We start from the raw sequence: 21,814 nt of genomic DNA, 5'->3' as shown, positions 1-21,814 counted from the left end.
GTGAAAAACTAAACTATTTCGTTTTTTTTTAAATCTTAAGATAACCTACATAGGTACTGAACTGTTTATCGTCGTCCGCTGTCTGTCATGAACTAGTCGTCAACTGGTCTTGTGATTGTCATGTCTAATTTTGAATTTAAATGTCGGTCGTTCCAAATGTTCCAATATTCCAAATATGTATGTCAGTCAGCCAGTCAGTCAGTCGGTCTATGTCAGGTCGCCACGGAGGTTAGACGCCCCGACAGGTACCTACTTACAAAAATCTTAACGTAAATAAAAAATAAAAAATGACAAACACAAAATTAATTGAAATAACTGACAATATAATATAAGTAATGCACGAGTACTATCTTGTTACATACTTCTGTAGTAGTTTCTTTCTTCTGTAGAAGATAACTAATAAATGCATAAAAAGTAAGTAAAGTTATGAACATAATTTATAAAACATATTTTTTTACTCTTCTTTTCATTTTTATTACTAAAAGCAAGAAAAAGTTTCAAACAGTGTCAGTAGAGGCAAAATATTAGTTTAAACATATATTTGGATCGCTGGAGTGTCTTATTTTGAAATACATAGAAACGTATAGTTAATGATTCTGATTCTGAATAAAATTTTTGGCGTAACTGACCTTAATATTTTTACTATATATCTTCTAATACCCACAATAAATTTACACCAAACCTGAACCAAAACCTGAGTTCCGCTAGGTACAGCCGGGGTTCATCATCAGCTCTATCTTGGGTACTGCTCTCCCAAGTGCTCATCAAGGCGTGTCGGATGACCAAAACAGCGTTTGCCTACGTTGCACCAAACCTGAGTTCCACTAGGTACTACCAGGGTTCAGTATTAGCTTTATCTTGGGTACTGCTCTCCCAAATGCTCATTAAGACGTGTTGGATGACCAAAACAGCGTGTGCCTATGTTACACCAAACCTGAGTTCCACTAGGTACAGCCAGGGTTCAGCATCAGCTCTATCTTAGGTACTGCTCTCCCAGTTGCTCATTAAGACGTGTTAGATGACCAAAACAGCGTGTGCCTATGTTACACCAAACCTGAGTTCCACTAGGTACAGCCGGGGTTCAGCATCAGCTCTATCTTGGGTACTGCTCTCCCAAGTGCTCATCAAGGCGTGTCGGATGACCAAAACAGCGTTTGTCTACGTTGCACCAAACCTGAGTTCCACTAGTTACAGCCAGGGTTCAGCATCAGCTTTATCTTGGGTACTGCTCCCCCAACTACTCATTAAGACGTGTTGGATGACCAAAACAGCGTGTGCCTATGTTGCACCAAACCTGAGTTCCACTAGGTACAGCCAGGGTTCAGCATCAGCTCAGATCTATGTATACTAAAACCTTCTCCAAAATGTAACAAACATTTTTCTGAATACCGCATCAAACTCGGTTCAGCCAAACGCGAGATAATCTCGGACAAACATACGGGTCAAACTGAGAACCTTTTTTTTAAGGCGGTTAAAAATTTTGGAGTAACTGACCTTCTGCCGTTAATTCCGCCTTTTACACTTACTGGGATTAAATATTAAATAAAGTACATACAAACAAACACACACACACACACACACACACACATACATACATACAGACATACATACATACATACATACATACATTTCACCATACGATTGATCTACTTTATAACCAATGATGTAAGGACTGATGGAAATCGGGCTCCTTGTATGTAATGTGAGTTAGCACAATATAAAATGGATTATCTTGTGTAGTCTGGTTACGCGTTTTACTAGGAGCACTAATACAACGAACTCTTACAACTTAAGATAAAAGAACTACGCGTGACCACCTCAATATTCCCCATGCCTTGGTTACACGTTTTACTAGAAGTTGATACAATGTAGTTAACTTTAGATAAACGAAAACCGCAATAAGCCCGCGAGCCGTGGCCACGCGAAATAGTATGAGCGCTCATACAACGAACTCGTCTAACTTTAAGTTAACATAGTTACGCGCAACCACCAAATGTATGAAACAGTGGTTACGCCAAACTATGTTTATGCGTTTATTTCAAAAACTATGTACTTTTACAAAAAAAAAGTAAAGAAATATTATTCTTCACGTCTATTGAAACACAAAACACATATTAAAAATGACTTAACTCAATAAACTCACGAAATATATGAGTTTATTAGTTTTCACGCTCACCAAAAACTTTAAAGTCGATTTACTCAAAACTATGTTTTTTGAGATAGCAGAGATACGTCTGACACGGCAGTATGACGTCCGTTACGTCATTGTGATATATAAATGACGTCTTTATGACGTCGCTGACGTCACTTTGCTACCAGGGTTGCAGTCGGGTTGCAGTGCAGTTCGTCTATACCGGCCCTAAGACGGACTCTAGCTAGATTTAAAAACCGTCGTAATTTTCCCATAGATCCTGATAAACGAGTGATATTTACTTACAAGGCTGCTATAATAAGTCACATAATATATTAATAGACTTGACCGAGACACGACAAAACCTTAAAGAGTTAATTACATGTAGGTACTCCATGCTAGACCCAAAATGGCGTATGTGTATTGGATTTCTAATTAGTATTAGACCTTTTACCCTTTAATACTATTAGTGTCTAGTAGTCCCCGAGTTATAAACCAAAGTTGTCGACTGCCTTAAATGGCTTATGGCACAAAACATGATTAGAAGTCATTAAGCGTGGGTATCGGTTATACACTATACAGGGTAGGGCGTTCGCATATTACTTTATTGTAAACGTATATATTTATCCGACTTCATGTTGGTTTATAAACTTTTTACGGCTTCAAAGTTAGGTTTACAAACTTCATAATATGTTGATTATAGACTTCAGTAAATACAACTACACCCATAATAAGTTTAAACCGTAAGCATATATTATAATTTTTATATGCATTATTTGTGACATTTTCAACCAAAAGGTACCACATTGTCGCTTGTCAATAAGGTTCATTTCAAATTGAAGCTGTATGGAAATAGCGCCTTATTGATAACTGACAATAAGTACCCTTTTAATTGAAAATGGCACATTTATGTTCTGGGTTGTGTTGACACAGATTTAGTATATCCTAGAGCGGTACTGTCATAATAAATTTTGTAACCCCAGTAAATTCACTGCCATCTGTCGACACACTTTAAAACTAAAAATAAATATTTATAAAAATACGATAAAATGTATTTAAATATGGATAAATGATTTTTTTATTTGCATTAATTATTTTTATATGATTTTGACCCATGTTTTTTCACTGGTATGCCTTAAAATTATAAATAACAAACGAAACAGTCAACGCCCTCTATACGAGTGTAGGCCAAAACTAGTGGCGCCATCTGATCGAGAATCAAATTTTCGTGATTTTCGAGGCACGTTTTTTCCTTAGACTGTATCCATCTATTACGGAGTTATATCTATCTTTGGTATATCGTTTCATGCACACTAAATTATTCTGTCTAGCTTGATTGACTAGCAGAGAATGCCCTAAGATGTTAAGCCTCTATTAATAATTTCATTCAATGGGCAGTAAATATAAAATTATTAAAAAAATACAGCATAAAAAAAAAAACCGAATGCTCTGATTTTATTTCCACTTCTTAACAGACAAGACTATTTGAATTTAAGCAACTACTTACGTACTGGCATTACTAGATACTTAACATGATAGATGAGTACTTAATAAAGGCCCGTATCTTAGTGCCTCTCTGTATAGGCCGTTAATATTACAAGTGATTAGTGGGATCGGGACGTCCGTAATCTATTGCGGGCATACGACATTTAACCTTCCCGAATTCATTGTAATGTAGTTAACGAGACAAGGGCCTGCCTATAAAACGTGATGCTCATATTTATTACACAGTCAGCTGGCAAAATAGGTATATACGAACATCCAAATTGAATCATAAGGCTATCTATGTTATAGTACCTAATGTCATAGAGTGTTGAAATGCTACCTTATGGTAGCGTCAAAATTCTATAAAAGAAGACATTTATTGTGACACTTCCACACTTATTCATTTCAAAGTCTGTACAGATTTACGCGGTTATTACGCTGATGCAAATTCGCACGACACTCCGGTGTATGAATGTCAGCGTTATGCGCGTATAGCGATGTTATGCTCACACACCGGAGCGGCGTGCGAATCCGCATTTAGTGTGACCGCCTTAGTTTTAATTAAACGGAGTGTAAGAGACCTTTTAGTGACATCGTCATGATTTAACTTTGTTTGACTCTTCATCTGTCTATACAATACCTACAATATTTTGCATTTTAGAGCGAAACTGCCGTGTCACGCACTAAACATTCGTGGTAAACACCACTCACCGGTCTCACCAGAGACCTATTACAACTATGGCAGAAGGTAACGTTTAATTAAATTCCGGTTTACGCATCAGCATCCCACCTAAAATCGAAATATTTGAATAATTCCAAATATGTAAAATTCACGCTTTAACAGTCTAAGGTCAAACCGAATATGAAAAATCAATTTTAAAGTCTCACCGACAGCTTTTTTGCGTGCCCAAATTAGTTCTCCTATTAAATTTGCGTAAACGTTAGGCTATACTCAGCTTACCATTATGTTAATAGAGCTCGATTTGTCCACTACAGTGGTCGACCTTGAATGGATGATTTGTATCCAAGAATGTAAATTGAAAGATAATCTAATAATCTTAAACAATCAAGAAAAATCTAAATATTTTAACTCCACGCCATAACCGTGTAGACCATTAATAATTATGTTAAGTTGATGTAACAGTAAATAGATACACGTGTTTTGTTTAAAAAAAATTTTAACTAATAATTGCAGCTTCATTTAAAATTCTGGTAAAAAACGCAAACAATGTCTTGTTCGATTTCAATCAGACTACATTGTCTACATACAATATTATTGAACTTCTTAAGAGTCCTCGGCAAGCTCGGCTGAATTTTACCTTTCCATACAAACGGAGTTTCGTTCTCATTTTAAAACTACGTGTTGGATTGTAATGAAACTTTACACATAAAATGGCATGAGGTATATCTAGGTCCAGCTCCAGTTTAGAAAACAAACGAAATAGAGTATAAAAACAAGTTTTATATGAAAAACTTAAATACGCTGTATTTTTATACCTAACTACGGTATCTGAAGCTACATAAACTAATCACAGACGTAGATATACTAAGGTACATATCTATGGTAAGGTATAGGATATGTCCTATTGTAAGTACAAAGTTTCAGAGCAAACTAGCTAGTCGTTTTTAAATGAGAGCGTAAGTATAGGTACGTTTCTATGGAGAACCGAGCTTGGTCGCCGCCCTTAAATCCTCCAATAAAAATATATAATTTACGAAATAGGACTAAGAGTCGAAAAATGGACTGTTACGAGTACATGTCTGTGATAAGTGATAAAACTTCTAATCTTTGTGATAACTAGGTATCTTAAAAATCGTTAGTTGTTTTTCGTAACTGTGAACGTCGTTAGGTGCTAATAAAATGAGACAAACATATTATCAATGAAAGAAAGGCCACAAAAATAGCCACTAACACAACTATTTTATTCTCCTAAAATTAGTTAGAATGGAATACTCTTTATTGGCACACCTCAGAAAAATATATAGAAAAGAAGAAAATAACAAATTATTTTAATAAATATAGAGGCATTCAACAGGCGGTCTTATCGCTATTAGCGATCTCTTTTGCATAACCTTTGGGTACTGGAAACAGATAAATTAATCGAAAAAGTAGGTGTTGTAGCAGTTAGCTCGTTTTTTACAATTTTTTTTTTATTCAGGCAACAAGGCCCAATAATATATTACATTTATAGGTATATATACATAATACACAAAACGGCGTGGCTCCGTTGAATCGGCTGCTCTTAATGTGTCGGATTCGGCAGTTTGCCCCGGGAACTTTAAAACACGACACGAAAATATACTAGGAAAACACAGTGGCCGATTTTCATTGCTATTGAAAAATGTATTTGCTTTGTTCATACATTATTTTAATCGCGTGCTCCTATATAATGCGTGTATAAATAATAATAAAATTGGCGGATACCGGATCAATTAACTAGTACCTAATACGTACCGACATCTAAAATAGCTTTCTTATCCTGGCCCAAGTTTCTCTACTCCTTACATAGCAAACAATAATTTAATTACATTGGTGTAATGGTACGTCCAGCATGCTTACATCCACCGACGAACCGTGTCCGTCCGATATCCGGTTACTCCTGTGCCACGTCGGTAATCATGGCCGTCCGCCGGAACATGGTCAATGTTCAAGATTCACTGACTTATGTATTTTATGGTTACTGGTTATAGCTGTTGCCCGCGACTTCGTATGCTGTATGTTGTTGGTTGTTATATATTCTACATGAGCATAGAACATTATGCAGCAAAATATATCAGTAGGGGCGGTTAGTTACCTAATCATTTGTTAATAATTATACAACGCATGAAATTTGTCTATCACAAACTACGAAGTTTCAAGCCCCTAACTGTAAAAAAAATTCTCGATATAATCCCTCTCAACCCTCTTAGAAGATTTTCAACTCCACTATTTAAAAATGTTCGCTCCCGATGCAAACTTTATTAATACAAACGGTAAAATCAGTTTTCGTGTATTTTAATATGCCCTTTCACCAAGTTTCAAGTTCCTAGCTTAAGAGAAAACTTGTAGGTACCACATAATATATATATATATCCCCTTACATCCCCTTTTTAACCCCCTTAGGGGTTGAATTTTTAAGAACGTTGAATAAAGTTTTTGTAATCTTAACAAGCTAAAGCTAAGAAGTTTTCAAGCATTAATTTGTAATGGATTCAAACTTTCAACCCCTTTTTTAACCCTTTTAGGGGATGAATATTTAAAAACGCTTAAATTACTTTTCTAGTATTCTATATGCCTTTATACAAAGATTCAAGTCCCGCACTCAAAAAAAAAATGTTTGATCTCCATACAAACTTTCAACCCCTTTTTTACCACCTTTTTTATCATGTTGACTACATAGATTCTAGAACCACGGTATGCTGCCAAAAGTCCCAATCCGATCCATAACTCAGCAACAAAAAGCATTCGTAATAAAGACGCAAATCAATGTCTCAGCCAGGATTTGAACCCAGGCCCCCAGCTTCGTAGGAAGCACTACCAACTAGGCTAGGAGGCCTTAATTGCCCTTAATACCGTTTCTTCAAACTTCCGCGTTACTTTTTTTTCGGACATCCTAGCCGGATAGGACCGACGCTTCAACAACGGCTTGCCTCTACTCATTCACTGCGGTGTCTGCACAGTGCGTTAGTCTGTCACAAGGCTAATTGGTTAACTTATATAAGTCACCTTCGGACCGAAGGTAAGTCTGTACACGGGCTATTTTAGTGCTCATTCAATCACGTAATTCATGTGTGTACCTATTTACAATGTATCTATATTGCAGTTAGACTGCCTAGTTACATTTTATACCTACATTATGCAGTTAACAATATGCTCTGTCAGTTATAATATTTATTCGATATTTTGTATTGATAAGGCAACACACTTTTGATATGTGTAACTAAATAATAGTTTTTCTATAAAACTTGCTATTAAACGAATAAATAAACAATTGTTAAAACATAGGCTGACTCTTTTTACTGAAATACAAATCAACTAAATTCCTTAGGAACTAGGACAAGACTTGGAGAAATGAAAGTAGGCAGAATTACTTGTACTTACTTACATAACTACTATTTTTTATTGAAATAATAATGTTTTTTTTGTCAATTGAGCGTAAAAGTAACATAAAAGTAATTATCAAACCTACGCAATATATGTCCGACAGCTTTTATCACGGAATATGTGAAGGATTTTCCTTGAATGTCCTTTTTTACGCAGCTAAGGAAAACCCTACCTAGTTAAAGTTACTCAACTTCCTAATGGGTCGCCTAGTAAATCCGAACTTAGGCCCCTTCACATTTAGCTCGCTAAACGATATAGTGATTGTCAATTGTTTCTTCGACAATCCAATTAATTATCAAGACGAAGGTATGCTATTAGCCTTCCATCTCTAGTTCTCTGTTGTTTAGCTTTGACGATAATACTTCAGATAATTAAAGTCAAATTCCAGGCAATAAACTTTAATTATGTACTGAAACAATATACGTAATATGATAGCGCGATTACAAGTGACACTTATCGTTTTTAGATCTTTTAGTTTTTAATTACCAGTAATGATTGAATGTTACATTATTAATAGATACAGTGATTAAAGTACTTACCGCCTCTTGTGTCTGTATAGAATGCAAGTGCATCCTATTAAGGTAATGTTACATATTCCGACCTTGCTGCGACAGTTTCCGTTCCAACCAAAGTAGTATAACAACTTGATTGATTGTTAACTTGTATGAATTGTGACTTGTGAGATACGACAGAGGCGTTAAAAAAGGACCGTAATTCTAAGCATTGCTCGAAGAATACATAGGTCTGTAATAATTATGTAGGAATTTATTTACTGCTACAGTACCTATCGTATTTACATACATAGGTACCTATTGTATTTTTATTGTTGATACTTAGTTGAATTATGTTGCATTGACTATATTACTTCGTAAAGACCCTTACGGACACTACAAGGTGGGCCAGTTCGTTGGTGCTCAAATCGCGTTTGTGCACATCTTCGTTGGTTCACATGTACGCTCGGCATTATCTTTACTTTTGAAATCTTTGTTATATTGACTTTAATTTTGACGAGCAAATATGCGATGAGAAGGATTTATTTAAGTTTAATAAACAATAAAATATGATATTTATTCTCGAATGGTAAGTATTTTCTTATTGGCTCCATGTAGATTGTTGTAGGTATAGTTATTAGTTACTAACGATTGAATTATTAATGTGCAATTTTATTTATATTTACCTAATTGAAATGAAAACGTTTCAATTAAGAATTACTGTAGAATATTCGTTTAATTAAACAGCTTAAAAAAAGTTAATAATAATCGTTAATAATTAATATAGCTATACCTAAAACAATCTACATGGACCTGCATGGTGTTATATTGTAACACCCGTGATACATGAAACATTAAAAAATCTAGCAGGTTCACTTTATTACTTAACAAAATAATTCTGCTATAAATATGTTGATCTGCCCTATTGATCTCCTTTATTATAGCAAAAAATAATGCACACGTGTTATTTTAAATTAATTATCTAGAAATAATAAATTATCTAGAAAATGTCTTTCTTCTTTCTTCTTTCTTCTTTAAATAATCAATATATATCTCGTTTCGTACTGTAAGTAAGTAAGACTTGCACTTATTTTAGTATATTTTTTGCGTAATCTGCATTTAAATTCACTTTGTAGCAGTATTCACTGTCAGTGTATTAAGATTTACAATATTTACATAGTGATCGTATTTAAAAACATTTAACACACAGACTATTTACATGAAACTGTTATGTATCATATTTGATACATTGTCAAGAACTCATTAAAGTAAATGTGTATTACATTTAATACATTGCTAAGTTGTCGTAAAAATAGGTACAGGTTTTATTTTAGTTTTATATTCTTGTGGGGGATTGCAAGACATATTTCAAGTATGTCATATTAGTTGTCATACTATTTAGTTAGTGAACTTAGATTTTTTAAAGTAGGTAAGAGATACTATTTAAACTGTATATTCGTACGCTGTAGCCTTATTGCTACGCCGTAGACCGTAGTGCGGCAAATTTTATTAATGGCAAAAAAATGCCCCCTAAGTAAAAAAATAAAGTTTTTTTTTTAAATATTAGAATTATTTGTATACTTTCCCTATTTTACACAACTTTTTGTTATGGTGTTTTTTGAATCTCTACGGGATAAAAATTTTCTACCGTGTAATCAGGTATTCGTAGATATAATTTATATTTTCTACATATGTAAATAGTCATTTTATGCTGTACATTGCGGTTTAAAAACTATAAATGATGATTTCTGTTGGATTACATAATCATAATCATTTATTCATTTCTTGAATGCGGTACAATAAAGATGTAATAAAACAATTTTTGATCAGCACATCCTGCCTGAATAGGCATAGAAATAATAAGTATTACCTATAACTATGACTAGATTCTTATGACCTATATTCAGCATGCAAAAAGAATAAAGTTACGACCTTATACTACATTATACTAAATTAAATAAATAAGCGGCATATAGTCTAAACATTATTTCAGAGTAAAAAGCATTTTGTACCAAAATGTCCAAAAATATTACACGTTTTATTTTTATTAAAATCCACATTTTTCGTCTAAAAAGTAGACGACTAGTTAGTAGAGGGTTTGGCATTGTATTAAATATGATACCTATGTATGATTTTCCGAAACTGGAAAACCCTGGATTTTTTTTATATTTTTTTTTAATAGTCTAGTATCATATGGTCATTAGGTGACAAAATACTATAAAAATATTAAAATTTAAAATATTTTGAGCCTTGCCAAGATCAGGGTTAATTAACGAATATTTTCGTATTATTTTGCACATTTTAGTATTATAAACTAGCGAAGTTAATTCATGTTTCCGGATATTCATTTAAACACTACGCAACTTTATTTCTCTTTAATTGAAATGAAAAAGCCCGTCCGTCGACCATAAATCAAATGCAAATATGGCGGATGCATGGCTTTAAAAGTGTTTAAGTTTTATTCCCCGTTTAAACGAGATTCTACTTTCATTGTTAATTAGTCAACCGAATTCGATAGTCGGTTTAACTATGGTAAGTTCAGTGAGTAAAACTGTCGCCTTTGTCGAGTTGTGTAGAAGAATGTGTCCCGGAATCCGATACATATGTAACGCGTGGTAGTACAAACGAGACCTGACAACAGTAGCTTTTTGCTTGCACCCGTCCACTAGAATTCAGTTTCAAAATGTTTACTGGAATGTGAAAACAAAGAAATGCTGGTAACATTTTATTTAAGAGTTAAAGTAATAAGAAATAAGTATAAAATAATATATATAAAGGATGACTCACGTTAGACCGGGCCGTGTCCGGGCCGGAGCTTCCGGCGCTTACTTTTCTATGACATGACAGGTGATCACGTGATGCTTTCCATAGAAAACGAAGCGCCGGAAGCTCCGGCCCGGACACGGTCCGGTCTAACGTGAGTCATCCTTAAGTACCTTAAATAATTTGTGAGACTTCAAAAAAAGAGTATTTATTTTATTTTGAAGCTACTTACGAGATGGGAAATCCTCCCGAACCGCTTCGAATTTGGGTAATTTCTTCCATTCTGATACTAGTTATTTTAACTATTTGGCTACAAGATGGGACTAGTAGTAGTAGTTTTTAACACTTTTAGGGGATGAATTTTTTTAAACGTTTCTTAATTATTTCTGAATTACGTTTCTTTAATTCTAATAATGTTCCTTATACAAAGATCAAGTCTCGCTCTTACAAAAATAATTGATATCCATACAAACTTTTAACCCCCTTTCAACCCTTTTTAGGGGATGAATTTTATTTTATTCTACTAATATGCCTTTATACAAAGATTCAATAAGTCCCGCACTCAAAAAAATGTTTGATCTTCATACAAATTTTCATTCCCTTTTTCACCACCTTAGGGGATGAATTTTCAAAAAAGCTGAAATTAGTTTTCTTCTCTTTTCATAACATACCTTTCTACGAAGTTCTTTCTACGAAGTTTCAAGTTATTAGCTTAAAATAAAATTTGAACCCCATACAAACTTTCAACCCCTTTTTAACCCTTTAAATATAAATTTTAAAAACGCTGAAATAATTGTTCTTGCAATCTAATAATATGCTTTTATACACAGATTCAAGTCCTGCACTCATAAAAATGTTTGATCTCCATACAAACTTTCAACCCCTTTTTCACCATTTTGGGAGATGAATTTTCAAAACGGTGAAATAAGTTTTCTTCTCTTTTAATAAAATACCTTTTAACGAAGTTTCAAGTTCCTAGCTTAAAATAAAATTTGAGCCCCATACATACTTTCATCCCCTTTTTAACCCCTTAGGGGTTGAATTTCTCAAAATCGATTCTTATCCCTTGTACACTTTAAAAATCAGTCATTCAGTCAGGACACACGCATTTATATATATATTCGTAGATAGACTACTATGAAAACCATACAAAAATAAACCCTTTTGAAAAGACACTCCTCATTTTTTTTTTTTTTTTAAATACCACGTCGGTGGCAATCAAGCATACGGCCCGCCTGATGGTAAGCAGTAACCGTAGCCTGTGGACGCCTGCAAGACCGGAGATATTACACGCGCGTTGCCGACCCTTTAAAAACCTGTACACTCCTTTTTTGAAGAACCCCATACTGTAGCCCCTCGGGAAAACCTCGGCAGGGAGCTCATTCCACAGCCGAAGCGTACGCGGGAGGAAACTCCTCTTAAACCGCACATTTTATTGCACCTATATTCAGATATAGTGAAGGAATATTATAGATGGTAAGTATTCTATAGAAAATCTAAACTTTTGCCTTACGGCGAAGGGAATGAAGGACAAAAATGTACACAATGATGTTGACTATACAGACACTCCTCGATTGTAGAGTGGGTACGTCAATATTTGCTTCTCTAATCTGCCTAACAGTTGCAACACTGAAAACTGTTGCTTGATGAACACGAGTAGCCAATCTGGTTTGATTGAGATGTCATTTTTTTAATTAGATGGTGTGCAATCGATTAAAAGTAACTGACTGACTGGTCTCAAGAGATATGGATCTACTTATAAGTACCTATTTAGAAATTGTAACGCAATTTTTGTCTTATAAGCATTAAATAAGTGGAGACCGTAAAGTGATTTCTTAGCTTTTCAGTCGCAGAGGCTATACTAGACTCATTTACATATTTACTGCTTGCTTTCTCCCAAAGGATTTCTCCTTCTCCAAGCAGTGAGAATCGCATTGTTTCATATAATTACGTACTGCGCATAAAATGACAAGCCTCGGCGAGGACCAAAGTGGGCATTTAAACCACTTGTCCATCTGCTGGCCGCATAAGGCGAGCCATTGGGCCTACGCAGCTTCCAGTATAAGCCAAAAAAGCATATAAACATTTGCAAAACAACCCACTTAAGCCGTTATGGTCATGATGGCACACTGAGGTCACGTGCGAGATTTTACTTTATTTGCATCGATGTTTTGATTAAACGATAAATTTAAAGGTAATTGAAACGTGTTTTCTTTTTGTTTCGATGTCTAGAATAATAAAAGTAATGTTTATTGCACAGCCTGTGAGGAAATGTACTTGAGTAGCAATAAAAAGAAAATTTTAACCTTGTGCAAGTGACAAATCTTCACATTCACTAATCGTCGCTTATCAAACCAATTTAAATGACAAGGTGGTTAAAATAACTATGAAATACCAATTTATTTGGTTATTTCTTTGAAACTGGTGTTATAAACCGATGTGTAATCTCCGGCCTTTATCCATCATGCTAAAAAGAATCACTGTTGGTAATAATAATATCTAGAACAAGATCCATTATTGATATTAACTACCCTTTATTATTTAGACACAAAGTGATTCGATGAGTTTTTCCTTTAGCAAAATTGTCAATTTAAAACTATTGCGATAATATTCACTTTACTTTAGAGAGAGAGAGAGAGAGAAAATTTATTTAACATCACAAAACATGAAACATAAAATATGTAGGTTAATAGTTTACTAATGTACCTAACTAGATACATTACTTCTTAACTAAATTAATTGACATTGGCATTAAAGACAGCGTGATGTTAAAAAGGAGTCTCGACTCAGCATAATGTTGCAGTAAATTTACTGCAACGCTGGTTTTCAGTCGGATCCTATAAACAAAAAGAAACACTAAGTACCTATTACATAATAAAAGGAATAAAGACAAAAAAAGTTTTAAGTGATAAAAGAAAAAAAAAGAAACCTTAAGTATTAAGAACATTAAATGAGAAAAAGAAAGATAAAGAATAGGTATATGGAAGGTGTATGAAATGAAAGTGTGCATTGTGTTGTTGAGTGTGTAGTATTATTATAAGTACTTATAAAATTATAAAGGATTTTTTGTGGTTTTTGTTGGTTAAGATATATATTTATACGTAGGTAAGACTGATACTGAAGTGTAAAGTGTGAATGTGCGTATTTGTAAATAATATTATATTTAATGTCATTATTGTATGTATTATATGGCTGGGCTATAATCAAAGATAAGAGGGTATTGCTCTACCGCCAAGAGGTAGTTCATTTTGAATCTGAAGAAGGTGTCGCTTAAGCTGTGTTTTAAAACTTTTAAGAGAATACTTAATACATACTTTACTTTTAGTACTCAGATAAAAGGTACCACCCCTGCATAGAAGTTTGTATGCGGGGGTGGTACCCTTTCTATGCAGCTGACTGTACCTGCACTTATTTAGTCGGCTTAGCACTTATAATGCCCAGTTACAGTTTAGTAAATTAAACAGGCGTAAACCCGTAACGGCTTATTATGAAATTTAATGAGAGGCATTTCAGTGTTGTCTGCACGTCGCCTGTTTCTAGACTTCTCAAATTGTAACTCGCAGTTCAGTGTCAAAATTTCCCTACATGTCTGTGTGTCCGTCAAAGAACCTAGCTAGAGACCTATTTTGCCATGGCATTATGTAGGTAGGTTACACAGATGTTTGTGGCCGAATTATCCATTAGAATTTGGATACGACAGTAGTTATTCTCACTTGGTCCCTTTCGTATAGGTAGGTTTGTACTATGAGTACGTAAGTTACATGATATTTTTCTTCCAAGGAAAGCAGATGTGCATAATTTAAGCGGTCTGTTTCTTTCAGTATTTATTAACTAATTAGTTGAAAATAATGACAGCTAGTCGATTATTCATGAATTCATGTCACTTTTCATTTCACCGTAGTGTATGATACACATCTTGTTCACGGTATACTATTACATAACACTGTAAAAACAAAACAAATAGTGACCCACAAATTATTATTCAGAATAACTTAACAATACTGTCTCATACCTGTTAAGTAAAGTCTTTGCATCGCATTGACCTTCACAAGTTTGGCAAATATATTGACTGAACGATTACGCCATGGCTAGCATGTGTGAGGATGCGGTTAAGCGGGCATTCTGCCGCGGCACTGTGCGCGAGCGCCCGCGTCGCGCAGCCACTCTCGATCTCACTATCCGTGATCACTCACCGCGATCTTTGCTTTCAGATCACGACAAGGACTACAAACGCCCCCTGGACTTCGATGTTGAGGAAGAAACACGCAAAAAGGAAACATCCAAGTGGCTTGAAAGCCATTTCGGAAGTGAATCGCGGTCCTCGCATGACTCTATCGCTGAAGAAATAGGTCGGCGACCCGATCCCTACTACGTAAAGAAAGCAGACGAAGAGGAATATTACGGAAAGACAGCTGTACCCCCACCACCCGTGTACGGTGACCGAGTTTTGAGGAAAACTAAGTCTTCAACGCCTTCAGACGAACGGCCAGCCCCGGTAGTGAACAGAACCGGCGGATACTTCAAGGGTGTAGCAGATTGGTCACAACGGCGGGCCAGTAAACCTATAATGCCTGAGCCCCGCAGTTCATCCCCTTCTCCACCAGCAGTACGTTCTCCTTATACTAGTGATGACCAGTTAAACGGATCTTCTCCGAGACATGTGTACGGGAAGCGAGACTTGCCCCAGGGAAGGACATCGCCTATCGGCCGCCGTCATCCGCCCTCGCGCGACGACTCCGCCTACGTATCGTCGTCGACCATGCACAGTCCGCCGCGCGGCTCGCCGTTCCGTCCTTTAGAAGTCGACCGCGCATACCGCGAACCATCCGTCGAAGATGATTACCGGCCGCCGGTCGCCCCCGAAAGGAAACGGCACTTGAAACAGCAGCAGCGACTTTCCGAAGAAAATCGCTACGACAGTGGCTATAGAAGTTCATCCCGCAATGAAAATTCAGGAAGATCGCGCGACAGCCGTGAGGAAGGAACCACGGAGCCGCCGCCGGATTACTCCCCGCCAAGGGAGCGGCGCGGAAGTTCCGACAGAGATCGCACCCCTCCCAGGCGGCGGGAGCGAGACGAGCGCAAGCAGAATCAAAAAACCCGTTTTGCGGAGAATAGCCGCCGTCCCTCGCCGGCGCGGAAATCAGTCGGGTCGGCGATCGGCAACTCGATTAGGAAGTTAGTTGGGAAGATCCGATCGGCGTCCGCAGAGAGACGCGCGCGGTGGCGCAACTCACGCACGCCGTCGCCGGAGCACTCCTCGCGGACGTATCGGCAGTACGGTGGAGAGTTGGCGCCCCCCGCCGCGCCGCCGCACCGGTACTACCTCGGCGAGGACCCCTTCGCGCCCAGCATCTACGGCCGCGAGCATAAGTATGAGGGCAGTCCGAGACGCGCCGCCAACAACGACAGCCGTGACCACAGAGATCGGTAAGTCCACACCCACACATTGATATAGAAAACAAAGCAAGAGTTTATAATTTACCTTATAACTAACCAAATAGATCTTAATTTATGATAGCATCAATCCTGTGATATTCAAACAAAACATCAATTAAATCTTCAATAGAAGCCTGCCCGGACGCCTATCGATAACGCCGCCCACAACGCTACTTTAATTATGATGCCTTTATGTTTCGCATTAGAATACATTTATGGCGAATTTTAGGGCCCAACTAATAGGATAGCAAGGTTATATCCAAATGTCACCAGTAATTCAAAGCTTATATCAATTATGTGGAGCTTTAGGGTCAAGCCAGGCTTTAAGATAATAAACATTGGCAAATGTCGAGCAATAACAGATGAATAACTTGTTTGAATTGATCATTATAAATATTTACCATGCAGATACAAAAATGAATTAAAATCATACAGAAAAAAATCCTAATCAAATCTTTTACTTATTACAAAATGTTCTTGTTTCAAAACATAAAAGTTAGCTTGTCTTCACATTTACGTTGTATTGTATCGCTCAGAACCCCTGAATGAATGAAATTTACACTATAGGGGTACTGACTGCAAATCTTATTGAATTTGTTATATAAAGCAAATGTCATAACGTCTAGGAGACCTCAAGTCTCTTTAGCCAATTTAGAGTAACGAGGCGTATTCTTTTAGAAACATTGTCTGCGCAAACTCAAACTAGTTACTAGACATTTGTTCGCACCGAAAAAGGGAATTTGCTAACTTTCTAAGGATCTATTAAAGATTGTGCATGACGCTGACCAAATTATATACCAATTATTAGTATGCATCCGAGCTTCGAATGTTTAAGGAAGCTCCGACATTTAGACGACGTAATAATGTACATAGCATTTATTTAAACTAGTAGTTTGATTTTGACTATAATACATTAATAGTCCCTATCAATTTTAGAAAAGCGAAAATAACACGGTTTTTTACTTTGTTTGTCAGTTTCCTCTTCACGCTTTAACCGCAGAACCGATTTTCAAGAAATCTAAAATGGAAATTTAATAGTTTTGCGGAAGGACAAAATGTATTTTTTTTTTAATTTTATTATAAAACTAAATTTAATGTTGATGTTTTATAAGACCATACATAATACACTTCGAAAAAATAAGTGTTATTAAACCTACTCAATAAACAAATCATCATCGTCACCTTGTTTCATCTAATCTGTCATAAAGAACAAAGGCAAAAATGATATTTAAAATATCCAAGCGATATATAATTGCACAACCTTCTGAATCAATCAAACCGCGGCGTCATTTCAATCAGCGGCGTTCCGGCATATCTTGCCTTTTCGAATCGCGTCCGTGGATCGCCAAGTAAGGGCAAATGAGCATTTTATTTACAAAGAAACCCTTATTTAGTTGACGAACGCTGACTCACTCCTACTTGTTCAGGCGGTTTATTAAGAACGATTTAAAGGCGTAATGTCGGCGACAATCTTACTCACGTCTAGGAAATGTACGCAGTAAACAACAGCTGTAGGTACCTACCTGTATATGTGTGGGTTGACCGCATGCAAATTAGTTTGCTACAATTATCTTTATGGAATATAAAAATAATTGATTGGAATTCAATCGGTTGATTTGCACCTGTCAAGTCAATTTATAACATTTCTAATGTAAAAATTGTTTATAAAGTATTCTGAAATATATTACAACTAGTAGGTACGTAACATATTTCCTATTCTTATTTAAAAAGGTACATAATTGTTTAGGAACCTATAAACGAGGAAAAACAAGTAAATACAGTTGCATTATGTAAAGATCACTCAGGTACTACGATCGCAACCTTTATCTAAAACTTGTAACTACAGACATACGATACGATACGATACGATACGATACGATACGATATGTCGTGTCGTGTGTGTGTATATATATATATATATTGATTATTACATAACAAATTAGTGTTAACGATCCCAATAAAATTTTCCGACAGACCTACACACAAAGAGTCCCAGAGAGAGAGAGAGAGAGGAGTCGTCGTTTGCAATACAATTATTCAAACTACACGTGATTTGTATCATGCAACGTGCGGCGCAGCGGATATAAATACTAAATAACATACAATACCTACTACGCGCTATTCAATTTAGTGAAGCTTATTTTTTATTACTGGGTTATCTTGGCTTTATATACCTACCTGCACAATGGTGGTTCACGTTTACTACGTTAATGGGTCCTAATATTTGCAATCAAGTTGTATAGTTGAAGGTAGTATGTACGTGACGGCATGGTAAATTGTTTTGGGTCAGATACGGCCGTAGGTACTACCGCTTAACGACACCGGCGGTGTTGAGCCAAGTACATAACTAAACAAAGCACGGTCGTTAGGCGTGTAGGAGGAGATTCCCCATTAAATCCAATTATTAGTATGCGAGTTTTTGCGACACGGGAGAGATAATAAACATCGTACGTGGGCTCAGAATGTCTTGTTAACAATCAACTTCGTCTTTGTAAGGTTTACACTTGCAAAAAGCAAATGATTTATAGAGCAACTCTTTTTTTTTCAGAGTCCAATTTTCGAGCACATTGGGTCGATTCAGTCATTCAACTAGTCGATTGAATCCGAACAGCGAGCCCGAGGAAGATTACTCGCGCAGCGCACAGACGCTGCCGCGCAAGCTACACGAGCGCAAGGAGAAATCCGCCGAAAAGCCCAGTTCTAACAAGTACTGGCACCGATTGACGCCGAGCAAGAGGTCCAGTAGCGCAGTCAACGTCTCTCACGTGACAGCCTCACCGGACGTCAAGGTCAACGGTTATCCGCCAGGTCCAGCTAAACCAGCTCGGACCTACAAGGCGTTAAACAGGAGCAAGAGTTTTGCTATGGGCGCTCCTGAACAGGAGACCCACCCACGCTACGCATCTGGAATGAACCGAAACTACTCAACCATGTATAAATCTAATCCCCACCTCAGTCGGTTAGATGAAACTCCTGAACAACTCAAGAGTCCTGGTATCGTGTCAATTATCAACAGAAGTCAGCGTGATCTTGCTGATGCCGTGTCTCGTGAAACAGAACGTAGACGGGATGGTCTATTCGGTGCTCGCTATGGTAAAACCACTCCAATTACTAATGGACACACCAACGGATACTCTAAATCGTACGACGAGACGGACAAAAAGAAGATATTCCTCAAAGGGCTCCGGGAGCGGGCACCAGATTTATACCAGACATTGCACGCAGAGGATGAGTCCGATGGCAGCAGGCTATCATCTCGTTATACTCCTTCACCACATTATAAGGAAAGAATATCAGAAGAGCGTAAAATACCTGTGTATAAAACAGAGTCATTGAACAGAGAAACAAGTCCGTTCGTATCCCGTTTGGAAACGCGTTTGAAGTCCCCAGCCATTCGCCGGGGCAGTAACAGCAGTGACAACTATTCGGAAACTTACAGGTATACGACACGTACAGGCGATCCCGAGCGACCTAGTGTCACAGACACAGTAGAAACAGTAAGTAAGAAAATTGTACCTTCAAGAGACGGACGGTCAAAAGAGATTATCGAATCACGGGAAGTGAACTCGGTAACGAAGAGCCGCGGTTACAAAGGCGAGCCTTTGTCGAACGTCAAGTACATCGAGAATGGCACACGATCGTCTCCGGTGGGATATGAGTCTAAGAATGGTTATACAACCGAGCGGAGGAGAAGTAACTACAGAGTAATGGAGAAAATTAGAGATTATTAGAAACATTAATGGAATTATCATGCATGCCATTTTATTTACGAATTGATAAGTCAAACGCAGACTGAGTCTATAAACGCTTTCGTTAAGTTCTAATCAGCGACGTTAACTTTATTAATAAAACTGTTAACTGTATGTATGTAAGCTGTGTCGTGTAAAAAGTCATAATATAGCTTTACTAATGTTATTACTTTTAAATCTTGTCTAATTCCGTCCAGTGTAACGAATTTCTATATAAATTAATAGTCGTAGTTTTCTAATTTAAAACAAGCTATTTTTTTAGCTGTGACCATAAAATAGTTAGTTACGATACAAGTGCGGAAAAGAGGAAATTCGAAACGGGTGGCGATTAAATAAAATATTTTTACAGTACATATTATGGTGCTACTTTCTCGCACTAGTGCGTAAAGAACACTTTTCGTGCATATGTCGAAAGTTTAAAGGGCCATAATGTACTGTAAAATATTGTACGATACACGTGCGAATAAGTAATTCGCAACTCGGGTCGATTTAAAACACTCCCTGCGGTCGTGTTTTAATTTAAGCCACCCGTTTCGAATTTCCTCTTTTCCGCACTTGTATCGTAAATAACTATTATGATTATTGTCAGGTGGTGTAAGTAGATAATAACGATAGCAATGTCAGCTAGCAACCGACTTAGATCTGTGTTCTTATATAACTTGTTACTCAAACCCACCTAGAATCCCTCATATATGAGTAAAAATGGGATTAAACTGTCATTTTAACATCAGGATATAATATTTTTAATAAACGGACTTCTTGAAGCATTGCAGATAAAAAAGCAGTTGTGTTGCAGTCACTCCCCGACATCAACTGCAACTTTTGCTGCGAGCTTTGCCTTATTCAAGCAATTCGTCTATAGGAACAGCAATTTATTGACTTGTGTATAAATTATCTTGTAACAAATGACTTTTTAAACAAGTCCATATTTTAGTATTAAATTTAAGATTTTTAATAAAAATGTATCAATAAATGTAACGTGTTAATACGCACTAAACCATGGTATTTTATTATTTGAACAAATGGCCGATGACTCATATAACTCAGTACAAAGCCAAACCTTGGGATGTTCTTGAAAACTCTGAGACAATTAATTAAATATCATGAAATAAAAGAAGAAGACAATGAACGAAATATGTCTAGTGACGTCAAACAGAGGCGACTAAATAGTCTTGTCATAAGTAGTAATGTCAGAATCAGTTTCAGAATATACCTTCACAAAAAATCTGGTCATTAGAGCATTCAGGCCCGTTTTATCGCGCTGACAATTGTAGCTTGATATTGACACTTAATGACCAAAGTTAATTTTTAGGGTTCCGTACCCAAAGGGAAAAAAAACGGGACCCTATTACTAAGACTCCGCTGTACGTCTGTCCGTCTGTCCGTCCGTCTGTCCGTCTGTCCGTCTGTCTGTCTGTCTGTCACCAGGCTGTATCTCATGAACCGTGATAGCTAGACAGTTGAAATTTTTACAGATGATGTATTTCTGTTGCCGCTATAACATCAAATACTAAAAACAGAATAATATAAATATTTAAATGGGGCTCCATAGAACGAACGTGATTTTTTTTGCTGTTTTTTTTCCGTAATGGTACGGAACCCTTCGTGCGCGAGTCCGACTCGCACTTGGCCGGTTTTTTAATTTTTAACAAAATAAAAAACGTTTTTTTTT

General features: G+C 36.6%; 1 protein-coding gene across 2 annotated transcripts in view; it reads left to right on the top strand.

The window, feature by feature from the left end:
- The window catches only part of LOC134746078 (zinc finger CCCH domain-containing protein 13), a 151,815-nt gene extending 130,676 nt beyond the window's left edge, over positions 1–21,139 (top strand). For both annotated transcript variants that reach the window (XM_063680311.1, XM_063680310.1), the window contains 2 exons: positions 15,166–16,384; positions 18,942–21,139. In XM_063680311.1, the coding sequence (XP_063536381.1) occupies positions 15,166–16,384; positions 18,942–20,124 (2,402 nt within the window). In that variant the 3' untranslated portion in view covers positions 20,125–21,139. The remainder of the gene's footprint in view (positions 1–15,165; positions 16,385–18,941) is intronic.
- The last annotated feature ends 675 nt before the right edge of the window (positions 21,140–21,814 follow it).

This window comes from Cydia strobilella, chromosome 12 (assembly GCF_947568885.1).
Source record: "Cydia strobilella chromosome 12, ilCydStro3.1, whole genome shotgun sequence".
Classification (NCBI taxonomy): Eukaryota; Metazoa; Arthropoda; class Insecta; order Lepidoptera; family Tortricidae; genus Cydia; species Cydia strobilella.
The sequence above is the reverse complement of the archived record's forward strand: the minus strand, read 5'-3'. Positions and strand labels throughout refer to the sequence as shown.